This window comes from Chelonia mydas, chromosome 2, assembly GCF_015237465.2.
Source record: "Chelonia mydas isolate rCheMyd1 chromosome 2, rCheMyd1.pri.v2, whole genome shotgun sequence".
NCBI lineage: Eukaryota > Metazoa > Chordata > Testudines > Cheloniidae > Chelonia > Chelonia mydas.
In genome coordinates, this window is record NC_057850.1 from 234,273,629 (window position 1) to 234,289,121 (window position 15,493).

At 35.5% G+C, this 15,493-nt stretch overlaps 1 protein-coding gene across 16 annotated transcripts in view; it reads right to left on the reverse strand.

Annotated features, from left to right (window-relative positions):
* PARD3 (par-3 family cell polarity regulator) overlaps positions 1-15,493 on the reverse strand; it is a 645,228-nt gene that overhangs the window by 179,951 nt on the left and 449,784 nt on the right. For 9 of the 16 annotated variants that reach the window (XM_043541461.1, XM_043541458.1, XM_037890968.2 and 6 more), the window contains 3 exons: positions 12,155-12,344; positions 7,176-7,327; positions 5,857-5,901 (listed from right to left, as the gene is read on the reverse strand). In XM_043541461.1, coding sequence (XP_043397396.1) covers positions 5,857-5,901; positions 7,176-7,327; positions 12,155-12,344 — 387 coding nt within the window. The remainder of the gene's footprint in view (positions 1-5,856; positions 5,902-7,175; positions 7,328-12,154; positions 12,345-15,493) is intronic. The other 7 variants (XM_043541454.1, XM_037890969.2, XM_043541456.1 and 4 more) reach the window with 2 other exon arrangements.

The window sequence follows — 15,493 nt, forward strand, 5'->3', positions numbered from 1 at the left end:
TAGGTATCATTCAAAGAAAAGTAGACAACAGTCCAACCCATCTTCCTAGGACTATTATATGAACGTAAATGTCTTAAATTTGAACTAAATATATTTAAATCTAAACCAGAAATTGTAAAACCCCTGACCCCAAGCATACACTTATGCAGCATTTCCCAACCAGACTACCCTGGGGGTGTGCAAATGACTGGGGGTGCAGAACAGTGGCAATGCAAAATTGCCCCATACTACTCACTAGCATGCCAGAGTTGAAGAGGGGTGGCAGTTGGCTTCATTTTCCTAATGGGAGACTCAGCTCTCAAAAGTGTGAGAAATACTGAGCTAACCTGAACAGCCTGAAACCAAGTGAACTCAAACAGCAGCTGCCAAAGTGTTTTTTCCACAGCTGCATTCTTGACTGCATGAACTTGCTGAAAAATCACTTCTTCCCCATGGCTGTGCAAACCCTGCAGAGTTTGAGTCACACACGGGTCCACAAAAAAACACTGCAGTTTGGACCTCAGGTGTTGGGAACAAACAAGTCCCTACAGATTCACCTGGAAGTTTAAATTTGTTGAACTCCCACCTCCAAGAACCACCTTTGCTTTCACAGACAACTGATATTTTCGGAGGGTTAGGGTTATGGGGATAGTTGGGGGCATGGAACAGCTGTTGGGGTGAGCAAGGAAGGCCAGCTGGGAACAGGGAGTTCCATGTCTTCCCAGCTGTGCAAACAAACCTCACACCATGTTCGCCAAACTTTTGTGAACATGGGCTGAAGTTTGATGTTAATATTCACACAGCTCTCACCTCTTTTCATCAGATAAATATTTCTGATCTAGTCATTAGCCGAAAAACTTTTACACAGATTACTTTCTTGCATTATGGGTATGTGCACATGTACACACCCACACACTCTCTTCTGCTGGTGCTTGCGGTATAATAAACGTGATGAGCTGTTTACTGTTCAAGATTAAATTTTGTTAAAACCCATCCATGAGACAGAAAAAAAAATGCCTACCAAAATTCTGAAAGACAAGACAGCTATGAATAAACCTGTTGTTTGACAGATTCACTTTCATATACAAAGGGAGAAGGTTATCCTATTACCTAGCAACTTACTGGAAGCTTCCTTACTGCAAAATGAAATCTGAAAGATCTTTCTAAATGAAATATTCTTATATCTTTTCCTAATTACTGAATGGCTATATACTCTTTTTGTAAACAGTAATTATAAAGCAAGCATTATGTGCCCATTTATGCTCATAAAGGACATTTTAAAAAATCCCATTTCCTGCTGCCCAATAAAGATCATTGTGAGAACAATATTTATGTAAGTCATGCTTTCCCAAAGGGAAAGCTAGATGGGATATGACCTAATGTTCCCAGAGTACTGTAAAACTAATAATGGATTGCAGAAATGGTAGGAATATTTATTGACGTTGGGTGGCCATCAACATAAATGTGGACAGGTTACAGAAACTGAAAAAGTGAAGTATCACCACAGAAGTAATGTAAGTACTGTGATCATAAAGCTATTTATATTTTAATACAACACTATCATCTGTGGCCATTTCACAGCAAGGCAACTGTTTTGAAAACATATGGTTAAGTCTTCCTTTAAACTGAGTGGAGAAGCTCAAGATCTGTGTGATCAGGAGAATCATAAAGTCAGTGGTTAGTCACAAAACCTTGAGAAACTTTGTGAACTTTTTTTTTATACACTCAGAATCAATGTCTACTTCTTTTAGATTTAGTTTGAAGTCTTAATTTAAAGAAATACAAGATTTTCTCCCCTTGCCCCACATCATGTGTGTGTGTGTGGGGGGGGAGTTTGGGGGTGTTTTATTATTATTTTAAAGTTTGAAGTTATCAGCATTTTCCTCCCCAATATTTTTTTCCTGACAAATGACTGTTGATGTAGCCAGCCATCTGTAACGAAGCAACACTCCCAATGAAAACCATGCTGTGTGCACCCAGTCCCTTTGCACTGTATATAAACGTTCATTCATTCATCCAAACATTCATCATTCACCCCAAAACACCCCCCGCACACTTTCTCTGGCACGTCCATCATTGCTTCTTATAAGGCACATACTTGCACTCTTATGGCACCCAGGTGCCCACCCTCAGGACTGGGGCATGCTCCTTCAGACTGCTAACACCCCTTTCTCAGAGGGCACTGCTAGGCACCCTTGTCCCTGTGTGAACATACACATGCCTTGTATAACCCCTTATGTACACATGCCTGCAACCCATCTGCTCTTCATCCCCCACTCTGACCACATATATACACCACTCCTTCTCAGAGTGCACCAAAGTAACCTTATGTGAGAGACCCACCCACATACCCCCACAGAGCATTCTACCTAGCACACATCCTCACTTGGGACGTGCACCTTTACACAGCCCTCTACCCAGCATAAACATACATCTCAGACCACACATACTCCTGACAGTGCACATCACATGCCCCTCCGCCCTTTGCTGATCCTTCTATTGTCCCCACATCATAGTAGCTAAGCAATATCTCACAGAACACACTCCCACCTCCTTCCCATGCACACACGTATTCAGTCATACACAATGTCCCTTACAGTGCACACAACAACCTTCCCCACATAGCACGTGTACTCATGGAGCCATGATACACATGGCTCATATATACATACTTGCTGCCCCCTCCAAATGCCTAAGTTCTCCTATTCTACTGTTCTGAACTCTTCTGCTCTAACAACTACATCATACTTTCTCCCCTTTTGATATTATATTAAGTATTTATATAGTGTCGTAACTTTGCCTGATGATTTCCAAAGATAAAAATCATATGCAGTCTCTGATTCAAAGGATGTATGATGGTTCCTTTATCACTGATTATTTTAAAAAGACTGTAAAATTAATTTTTAATTTAGTTTTCTCTAAATAATTTATTTTCTTTCTTTTAGAAAGCTGTTCTTGATCCTGCAGATGTTTAAATCAAAACCGGAATCATTGCTTAAAAAAAAAAGACAATTGACTTCAGTTTCTATCTTCAATAAAACTATAAATTAAAGAGATTTAAAGTCATCCTGCTCTCTAATTAAAGTAGTCTCAAATAGGAGTGTCGTATTTTATGCTAAATGGGGGGGAAAAAAAAAAACCAGTATGCTACACAGTGGCAGATATTATTGATGATATAAAAACCTGCCCTGCTTCTTAACTGTAAACTTGTGCAAGTCCACAAAGTCTATTTTATTTTATTTTTTGATTGGTCATACAAGAGCAGCGAGTCAGTGAATTTATTTCCTAACAACCACTCTATTAAGTTCGGATAAACTAAAAATATAATTTTTTTCTATTTGTTTTTCCAAACTAAAGGAGCAACATTTTGGTTTAAAGAAAGAAATAACAAGCAATTATATCCACTACTGAAAATAGGGGGAAGTTTTATGAAAGCTGATGATATTCACCAAGAAAAAAACAACAAATGATTTAGATAAGCTCTGAAAGACATCTTTAGCATTACAACAAGATGTATATAGAAATAAGAACCAACTACAGTTACTGTATGCTTAAAGCTGGATAAATGAGCCATGCTCAATTGGCACTGAATATACTTCTAACCTTTGGAATGAACTGTAAACACTGCAAGGATTAGACAGTTCAAGTGAACTGAAGAAAGAAAAATAATTAAAAAATCTATTATAGTACCTAGTGCTGATGAGAAATTTGCTTTCCATTTCGGTCAACACAATTAAACCCAATTTCACTTTTAACGGAGTTTGAGTTTATTTTTCTAAAGTAAATATGCTGAAGTTTTCCATTTTATATAGTTCATCAGAATGTAGCTCACCACCAATATTAAACCTTTTAAAACCTCATATAAAATTTTTCAGCCAAACTACTGTGAGTGGTTCATTTAATTACTGTATCTATCTTCAGCAATGGCAGAACTCCACTGGTTATATAAAGAATATATATATATTGGTTATATAAAGAATCTGGTTAACATAACGGAAAAAGAAAGGAATAAAATCAAAGCACAATAAATTGTGTTCTTCCTTTTTCGAGCCACTGAGGCTGTAAATAAAATATTTATCTTGCTTAGCCCAGGTGGCTTCGTGGTTAAGGTCATGCCGTTTAACCCAAGTCATACAACTTGGGTCTCCCTGGAACTTAACATAGGCTTTCTATGTGGAATGACTTGCATCTTACAAATAAAACCTAAAACAGTGCGCACCCTTAAAAACAAGAATTATATTTTTCTTATTGCACATGTGGTCTTTAGGCAGTATAGTCACTGCTCTATCCTAAAAACAAGCTAAAAAGGAAACTAATATTTATTTAGAAGCTGATCCTGTAACTTTTAGTAGTGCCTAGTAATGCAAGTAGCAAGGCAAAGCTTTGCGAATAATAGGTTTTACAGTTTGCTAGACAAACAAGGAAAAAAAATCCAATAAACACCTGACAAAGTAAAATAATAATAATAATAATAAATTTTGGATTAAACAAGATACTTCATTCATTAAACAAAAAGTTTAATTTTTGAAATTTTTAAAAATAAAAAGGTAAAATTCAAAACAAAAAGACAATAAAAATTGAAACATTTCATTTTGAAAATGCTGAAACAAAAAGTTTCAGTGTTGTGTTTCTTTTTCCTGAGTGAAACAATTTTGCAAATTCAACATGAATTTGTTAAATATTTCAGTCAACCTGAACCTGTATTTTTCAGCAAAAAAAGTTTTGGAAGAAAACTGTCACCCAGCTCTACCCAGGAGTAGGGTTTACTCCCATCAATAAAAGTTGCAGAATTGGTTCCTGTGTTCCAATCCTACAAAAATGTACACACATTTAACTTTATGTACCAAGCAGTCCCATTGAAGTTAACAGGATTACTCTCAATTTGTAAAGCTGAAAAAGTACCTAACTATTAGCAGCATTTTGCAATAGTCAGCAAGATTTAAGATTTTAAGAGTTATTCCTATTGTCTTATAAAGGTTATTAGTTTTTGAGATACAGTTTTCTGTCTATTGTTCACTCTCTAAAATGTGGTTTAAACAGAGAAGCAACTGTAAAATACTACTAATAAATGTGGGTGGGACATCCTATTCCCTGAGTTATGCTAAAAATAAGTAATACTTTCAGGTTTAAAAGGTGAATTATTCCTAATTAGAGCTAAGTAATGTTACTATGTCTTCTGGATATAGCCTAATTAAAATAGAATTCCAAAGGTCAAAAGCTAACTTGCATTAATAAATCATAAAGGCTCATGATTACAGCCGGCACATTATTTTAATTACTAATAAAAATTATGCTTTGAATGCTATTTTTCATAATCATCATATAAAATCTATTAGGATGCTTAGTATATGAAAAATGACACTTTGTTTTGAATTCTAAAGGGAATTCAACATGAGCTAAGAATGTACAACTCAGACCTATGGTATGCGTCTGTTGGCCATCTTAATGAAAAGATGGAAACTTTAGAATTAAACTAACTATTTGCAAGCACAATGTTAACACTGCAATAGCTAAACAATCAGCTTTCTCTGATCATCCCATTTTAAGTTAGAATTCAAGGCCTGAAGAACAGATTTCAGGATTTTTGAAAAAGAAAAAGAAAATCAAAACGAAAGTGAATATTTATGAATTTCAGGAATATAGGAACTGGTATACAGTTATCCTGTATGACCTGCGTTGAGTATACTACTCAGATATATTTAGCTCTATGAAGAATTTTCTCTGTTCTGTGCTACTTGATTATTCACAATAATAGAAAACAGCCATGCAAGTATTGGAATATTTATGTTTTCATGCAATGTGATTGGCAGTTCTGTAATTGTGGTTAGCTGCTTTGACCAAGGTTTCTATAGCAACAGCCTTACTGTCAATTCTTACCTGTTTTCTGGTCATCCACTGTACTGAGCTTAGTCTCGTCAGCTACTGTTAAAAGGTAAACGTATAAGGTTAGCCCAGTTAGTGCCCACACCCCACATGCATACAACATTCCAATTTTCTAAGTTAGGAGGCATTGGTAACGTCACACTCCATGCAAATAATATGCAACACTGAGCAAATATTCTTGATAAAAACGGCAGCCAACTATTAAACATCATGCAATGTCAGTCATTTTCATATCACAGGCAGGTACAATATGTTATTTACATGTTAGAGCTTCACAACTAGCCAAGGCAAGTCAACACCACCAATCTTACTTTAGAGAAGGTGGTGAAGTAAGGATTTTAGTGAAGATATCCACAAATATTATAAAGCAAAAAGTACTCCTTGCATTTTATTAATTAGCATTTTTATTGTATAAACACTCAAAAACTGCTTATTCAGGTTACTAGATTCTGCACTTCAAAACCTGAATCCAATGACACATCTATGGATAGCTTAGTTAGAAATGTTTTATACCTGATTGTCTCATCACGTAAGAGATTATGTTCTTAAATGGAACATTTAATTCCCTGTTTTGGTTGCTACTACAGTATATAGTTTCCACCACACATATTACTGTATGGCCTAAACCAGGAGTAGGACCTGGACACATTCTCTAATATGCTGCTTCATTTGTATCCCGATTATTTTCAGTAAGATTTATTGTAGACTACTAAGATAGCAAATACTCAAGGATACTTATGGTTATTTAAGGTATAGCCATAAATTGAGAATATGGATCTCTTTCCAATGTCAACAGAAATAGTTACTTTTTTAAAAATAGTATTCAGTGGTTTATTTTTAAGTATATATTTTCACCTGCTATGAAATATCTGACAGAGACAAGGTGGGTGCAGTAATATCTTTTATTGGACCAACTTCTGTTGATGAGAGAGAGACATGTTTCAAGTCTGGAAGGAGAGCTCTGTGTTCCTCAAAAGCTTGTCTCTCTCATCAACATCAGTTGGTACAAACCTCTCCCACCTTGTCTCTCTAATATCAGGGGACCACTATGGCTACAACAACACCCCATACAACAATGAAGTATCTTAGCATATAAGTATATACCCATGTATATTCATATACGTTTGCATGTTTACAACAAGCAAATTTATAGATATTTACAAACTGTACACAGGCCACTCATGTTTTTATACCACTCCATCACACATACATGTTTAGCTCTGTGTGTCAATTATATATTTGAAATGACAAAAATCTATATTCACAACATCAAAAATACGTTCAGATAAAACATTCAAAGAAATATCACTCACTACCTAAATCCATGCTTTTGGATTTTCGCGTTTTAACAAACTCCAACTGACTGGCATCTGAAAATTGCTTTGTGCGTTTTTCTGACATGCTCTGGCGTCCGAAACCCTCTCGCTGGAAGGCAAGCACCGGATCAACATCTGGACTAAGAGTGCTGTGGGAAGGAAAAAAATCATGCAGACATTTATTCAGATCATGCAACCCCCTCTTCTGCAAAGAAAAGTCTTTATTTGGTACATGATTTCTACCTTCTTTATCTGTTGATAAAGCAGCCAATTTTAAATAAACCACTAATGTAAATGGAGTTGCATCAAGAATGAATCTGGCCTATTGTGTCCACAACAACAGTGATTTAACAAGCATCAATAATTAAAAGCCTACTAAACCTTTATGGAAAAAATGTGTATATGATGCTTATGCACATGAAAACACATGCAGTAAAAACACAGAGAGCTATTAGCATGATACTGCAGTTTACTTTGACTTTCCATATATATAGGAATAATTTCGGAGTGAGTATTTCTCATTCTTAGTGACACATATGGTTTGTTTTCCAAGTAAGTTTATAGTGTAGTAGTAAAGCACAAATGTGCTGTCCTATCTGAAGTCACATGAATTTCTCTGAAACTCTGCAGTTAAAGAATTTGGATGAACCCTTCCACCCCAAAAACAAAACAAACAAATCCAAGGTTCTCTTGTGAATTTTTCAGTGTATTTTCTGGATTTAGCTTGCCTAGAAATACTGCCCTAACATTTTCCCATCTCCTTTTATTTGGGGGGAAAAGGATAGTGTTGATTAAGTCACTGGTGTCTGGATTCAGTTCCTGACTTCACCATGGACTTCCTGTGTGAACTTGGACAAGTCATTTAGCTCTTTAACAAGAAGGGACTTCAATATGTCCCTACCTCACAGGAGTGTTTGAGGATAAATGAATTAATGCTTGTAGAATGAGGAGGGAAACTGGAGAAAGAGGGTCAAGATTTGGGGATGGATCTAGTTTGGTGTGGCACTAAGCGGCTCAGGAGTGCCAGCTAAACCTTGACTGATAGCTCTTATACTAAAGCATCAGTGTGTAAATCTCAGCCTAAACATCCATATACTGTAGCTATGCATTGATTTATTTTGTAGAATGTGAATGAGTTTTGGGATAGGTGCATGACTGACAATGGATATATGCTCACAAGTGACAGCCATGCAATACCTTTCACTTATAAAGGCCCCAATCCTGTCCTACTGAAGGCAATGTCCAATGTCTTTTGACGTTAGTGGTGTTGGCTCACACCCATAGTACTTTACATCTAACTGTTGAAGCCATTTCTAAGGTGCCTGTCTCTGTGGTACCCAATGCCATGATTTAGCAAAGCATTTAAGCACATACTTAACTTCTTTGTTGAATTGGGGGCTAAGCGCTCTACAAATATTAACAATTTAATTGTCACAATATTCCTGTGAAGTAGGTGTTATCCCCACATTACAGATGGAGAAAACAGAATTTAAAAAAAATTTATGGCAGTGCAACTGTGAGCTGAATATGGCTCACATGGGTTTGGGAATACGTTCTCAATTACTTCAATTAAACTTATGGGTGTTCAGCACCTCTCATAATCAGATCATAAACATCTTTCCAAAGGCCACACAGGAGCTCACAACTAGTATTGGTATGAGTTGGTATAATATTAAAGTGAGGAATTCCTTTAGCAACATCTGTTAATGTGGTGTAAGTAAGTTAGAAGTGCTCAGTTTCATCTTGCTGAAGAGAATACATTGCGTGCTTCTTTCTTTGCAAGGGCTAAATTTCTAACCCTGTTTGTTTTGGCAGCTTATTCCTTTTCTGGTTTGATCTTCTTCACATAACTGCTTATTTAGCCAAGATATATCATAATTCTTTTAAAGCTGAACATGATGTTCATGTAAATTTAGGTTTGTGTGTTTATTCATTTAAAGTCATATCCAAAATACTAAAACTTGATGATTAAATAAAAATTTCAAAAGTAGATCAAGGAGAGTGGAGAGAGTGGTATGTTCTGAACACAGGACGAGGAGCCAGGAATTCCTGAGTTCTGATCCCAGCTCTTAAACTGACTGACTCTGCTTCTGAGTCCTTGAGAAAATCATTTAACCTCTCAGTTTCTCTTCAGCTTCCCCATCTGCACCTAACATACTTATCTCCCCCTCTGAGCTATTATGAGGACCAATTACTTAATATTTGCAAAACATGCTAAAAATTATAGGTGCTACGTAAGTACAAAGAATTTTTCTCTCATCTAGATGCCAAGTTCTACAAGTCTCAATTTCATTGAAATCTAGTTTGCTAGAAATATCAGAATGCCACATTATGCTACCCATTTTAATGTCCACAATAATAAAGAATTTAAAATATATTATTAATGAAGCAATACCTATTTCAATAATTAACAAAGACCAACATCATAGCCATTTGAACATATACACTTTCCAAATGGTAAATATCCATATGTTAAAAAGTCAACAAGCATAGTTGAGTAACTAGTAACCCAAAATAGCTAATTTTAATATTTTTCAGCTGTTAAAGTCACCTTCTGTCTCACATTACTGCAACTCCGTTAATACCAATCACAATTTACTATGTTCTAGCGTACTTAACAAATAAGATTTCTGGAACGACAGCTGATTCTTAAAAGAATGTAACCGTCTACTGACCCTCAGTGTTATTAAAATTCCACTTATTAATCCTGTCTTATTGCCCCTTTGTTTTCATAACATTTTCATCAAGGATTAGGGAGATATTGTCAGGCTGGAAAAAGCTTACATTTTCTGTGGTGATTCAGAACAGCTGCCATTCTTGTTTGGATAACCCTTCATCCATATTCTTAGCTTTACCCTTTGAGCCTTCCAGCAGTATCATACAATGCACCTTCATATTATAAGTCTTCCTTCATCCATTAGCAGCAGGAAATTAATGCAACAATCTACTTCTGCTGCTATTTATTTTTTACAAATAAAAAGCATTATATATGAGTAAGGCCCTAAACTGATCTGCTCTTTTATTGTATTTATTGTACAAGCTGCAATTGTATTTAAAGACCTCAACAATTTCTCATAAAGGTAGAGATTTAAAGGTTTTTGTACAAAATGAATTCCACAATATCTAATCTATTTTCTTTGCTGTTATTTTCATTTAATCTCAGAAAGGTATATGAATAGTAAGTTACACTGCAGCAGTAAATGTAAAAAGCATCTGCAGTTTTCAAATGGGCTTTTACTTTACGGTGTAGGTTCTCCCCCACCCCACTGCCATTGAGCTGAAAAATTCACTCAGAGATAAGTATTACATGACATCTTAAGTGCTGTTCAATTTAAAAATCTCAGATTTTCAGCTCTAAAACCTTTTACAAAAGACACAGATGGACATTTCAAGGGCCCAAATTACAGGGGAGACTTTTCTACACAAAAAGTTGCAATATTAAGAGAAAAGCAAAATGAAGATGAAAAAAAGTTATTTTCACTACAGGCACTAAAACCCTGTTTAGAATCAGCAAGATCAATCCCTAAACATCAACTCAACTAAACATAATATCAAAACGGAAGTAGCTGACTGGTGCAAATCAGAATGAAAGGCCATTGCCACTGCTATTTTATTAAGATATTGCTGACACATTCATAATAGACACAGTAGATGGGGCTAGTAAGAAAATTCTAATTCTTCACTGTGCTTGTGTTAATTATCACTAAACCCTTAGGAGGTGGTTCCATAGAGACCATCTTTTATTTTGCTCATTGCAGTACATAATTACTAGACTTGCAAATTAAAGCACAGTTCTCTTAGATCTGTACTAACAGTATGCAATATTTCTTTTATTAAGAACAATAAACAAGTTAATAATACTAATACATTAGCCATTGGGGGTCATATGTAAAAATCTACACACAAGATCACAGATTCAACCCAATTGGAAGGTAAAACAAGGTAATTTGGTTTCAGTGTTTTAAATTATGGGAAATGTTACTATACTAACATGGCGGTGGAGGGACAGCTCAGTAGTTTGAGCATTGGCCTGCTAAACCCAGGGTTGTGAGTTCAGTCCTTGAGGGGGCCATTTAGGGATCTGGGGCAAAAATTGGGGATTGGTCCTGCTTTGAGCAGGGGGTTGGACTAGATGACCTCCTGAGGTCCCTTCCAACCCTGATATTCTACGATTTTATGATACTACTTATAAATCACAATGCTGAACATCATATTCATCCTAAATATTCAGGAAATCTTAACTTGTTAAATGTTATGTGAGCATTAACATATAACTAGCAGGCCTAAATTAAGAGTGCTTTTAATTTCTAAATAGATTATCTAAAAATTATTCATTACCTTAAATACAATAAAAGCTGATGCATCTGTGATAAAAGTCTCCTAAATATATACAAAATAAAATCTTATTTATAGAGAGACTTATAAACTAACATTTCCCACTGGAATTGATCTTTCATGTTTTATAACCTTAAGCTTTTAACAAGGCAATCCTACAAATGCTGAGATTTTCTGATTAAACACAAGGCTAGCTCATCTTATAATCTGAATACATAATATTAATTCTGTTAACACAGCTATATACCAATTTGGTCCTAATAAGTTCATAACACTTGTCTAAATGTGTTTTGACACTGCATAAAACTATGCAGCTAGAAAGTAAAAATCCATCAAAATTATCTGAATGGACTTCCTTACTGAAACAGTGGCAATTAAAAGTTTGAAAATGTTGTGGTCTGAATGTTGGGTGACCATATGTCCCAGTTTTATAGGGACAGTCCTGATATTCGGGGTTTTTTCTTACTTTGGCACCTATTGCCCCCCCCCTTCAAATTTTTCACACTTGCTATCTAGTCACCCTATCTGAATGTTTAAAAAAAAAAAAGAAGATTAATATTCAGTGTAGCTAACCATTAAATTAAAGAAAAATAAATTATTACAATTGACTATCATTTTCATGCTCTGGACTACTGTCTTACCAGTCTGTAGATTCATTAATTGTGGCTTTAGCCCATGCGCCAACATCTGTGGTTCCAAATCCTACATCATCATGGGAACTGGAAGATGATTGGTCAGAAAGATGTGGTGGAAGTACTGGCAGTCTATCATCTTCAATAATAACAGTGTCATCTTGTGGCATGTTCACTGTTGGAGACAGCTGGTATTTACCTGTTTAATATGGGGAGGAGAATGGGGGAAAAACTGTAGATAAAGCCCTGAATATTACATACCATATATTCTCCAAATGATAAAATGTCATGTCAAATCTGTCACATCACTGATAAGATTGATGTAACACAATTAGTAAAATTACATGCAACTTACTACATAGAAGTCTGAAAATACACATATCAAGTACTTACATCCCACTGAAGGAGAACATTAACTGGCTTAGGCTGTGATCCTCAGAAGGAATAGAGTCAATGGGAACGGAAGGGATTCATCACCTCTCATGATCCAGCTCTGGGTCATCAAAGCCAACATTTTCCAACTTGGTTTACTAACATTAAGAACTTAAATTCATATTTAGATGCCCGAACAAATGGCTTAATTTTCAGAAGTGTTCAGTACTTGTAGCTAGAGCTGGTTGAAAAATTTCAAATTTGGAATTTTTTTTATAATAGTTGAATGAATGAATGAATGAATAAATAAAGTCACCTATGTAGGTGCCGAGATATAGATTTTAAAACATGATTTTACACACCAAACTTGGAAAATCTGGCCCAAGACCTTAATTCTGTTCCCACTGAAGCCCAAGTGAATTTTAACATTGATGTTAAAAGGATCAAGACAGCACCCTCATGAATCAAAGAGATGACATAAGGGCTTGACACTGCACCTCATATGTGAACCAGCTTCAGTGGGACAACTCCCGCAGGCAAGAGTTGTAGCACTGGACCCTAAGGAGTTTTACTAATTAGTGAAACATTGTTTCTTCCCAGCTAAAAGCCAATTTGTATCTTTTTGAAGTTACCACCACTATCTAAATATACATGGAATTATATTTTCCAGTCTTATTTTCTATGGCATTTTGCGTAACACACTTTTCAACCTGTTTAACAAAAAGCAGATGTAACTTTTAAATGTATATAAAAGTCCTACATCACCAGAATAGACTAAACAGATACAAATGTGTCACAAAGGGGCTTTTTTATGACGATGTTCAGTAATATCACTATAACTTTAGCCTGAGTCACCATTTCCTGTTTTTCAGTGCAAACATGCTCAGGGTTAAAGAACAAGTGAAGATATTTAGTAGAACAGTAAAACTGATGCCACAGAAAATGATCAGCCTTGAAACGTTGTCAGTTTAGTCTTAAAAATATAAGATGACCTCAATATTTGTAACATCACTGAGCTAAACTTACTTATACTTGCTATAAGGAATACCAATCATACTGCAAATATGGAAATAAAGTTATTCAGTTATCTCAGGCAACTGGCAAGTTATTAAGAGTAACTCCAGTGTATTTGTTATTCAAATTCTTCCACGCGATATAAGCTTCTCTGTAACTCAACACTATCCCTCTAGACATTATTGCCTGCTAAAAAATTGCCTTCTAAAAAGTTTGGTTGTTTCCTAGGCATAGGCTTAAATATTTCCAATAAATCACCATGAAACAAAATGGTAAATGTTGCAGGAAACTTTGTTTTCATATAAAATGTAATTAACAAAACTGTCACACTTATGAACAATGAAGAATAAGTTTTATGAAATCAGCTGACTTACCATATGGTATGATATATTATATATGGATATGTAATAGAGAGACAGAACCCCCTGGGTGCTGTATAATAATAATGTACTGTGTTATAAAAAGTACCAAGAAATGGAAATGTTTTGTTAAAATGAGCCACACATGTGGCCAGATATTTATATTTTGCTCATCACTTATAATACACATAAGTACAAGTGGAAAAACCCGTATGGAGTTATGGGATCTATAGCAATTCTATTTTTTTCCCTTTTATATAATCATGCTGCTGTACTGTTACTTTAATTATGCCAATAAACTGATACAAAAGAACATTAGCTAACCCAACAGGATATTAGCTAATTGAATGTATTTTATAAGGTTATTTAATGAAAATTTTGTGGCTGAATGAGATATTTTCTAAAATAGATGAAAATGACTGAAATACATCAGTACTAAATGACAAACAACCCATCATTGTCAAACTGAAATGAATGTGTTCAGTTTGCATAACAGCTAATTCTTTGCCCAGCAATCACTTCTTTGATGGATGGGTTAATGGTTAGCCTGGTAATGTACTCCTTTTCAAACATATTGCCTACAAGATTGTTAACTCTATAGTTAATAATGTCTCCAAAGAGTTGATTATGAAAAAGTAGAACCTTATTGCATTTTACAGATTGAACTTACAGTTTGAGAGGCTAAAGTAATTCAGTAACATTTTTAACTTTTCCTCTACCATTTTTAATATTTGTCAAGCATGAAGAATTTTATTTTATTTTTTATTGTATTTTATTGATGCTTTGAAATTAAGAAGTAGATAAACTTGAAGCACCCAGGATTTTCATTGCAGATGAAACCAAGTGGGAGAAGGGTTTCACTTTCAGGACACAGTTGGACACACCTCACCGATGGAGAAAGTTAACTATGTCTTCTGTGGGGAGTTTACAGCCAGCTGTAAACAGAACCAACCTTTGGAAAGGATGAATCCACTGCCTTGCAAGAAACGTCTCAAAAAAAGGATGATACCTCACACCTAGAACTCTTTGATAGAACTAGATTGGACTACTGGTTCAAGAATTTGCTCTTGAGATTGCCTGTTGGAATTCTACACAACCTCTCTAAGGTATAGACTCTGAGTTTAGAGAAACTCTATACATTTTCGAAGCTGAGCAGCTTCTGAAGACCTCTATTCTAAATCTTTTTGTAGTGCTGCTACTGTATTGCAACACAAAGAAAGCTGTGCTTTTAGAGTGAGCAAAGCAATTCCTGTTATGCATATGTATGGTAGTTTATGAAGTACATTGGGACATTTAGATTGACATTGCCTCTCATCCCAGTCATTAGAGAGGCAAGGTGGGTGAGGGAATATCATTTATTGGAGAAACTGCTGCTGGTGAGAGAGCTTCACCCACCTCGCCTCTCTAATATCCTGTGACCAACACAGTTAAAACTTCACTGCATACAATCTAAGTCTTTTTATTCTTAACAAAACCTTGATAAATAACTTCTGATTAGTCACCTTTAGCATCAAACCTTGCTATGGTCATAAGAAATCAGCAAGCATTCAGGCGGCAACTAAAGCTAAGAGATGCAAGATGACTTTGTACTCAAACGTTGCCT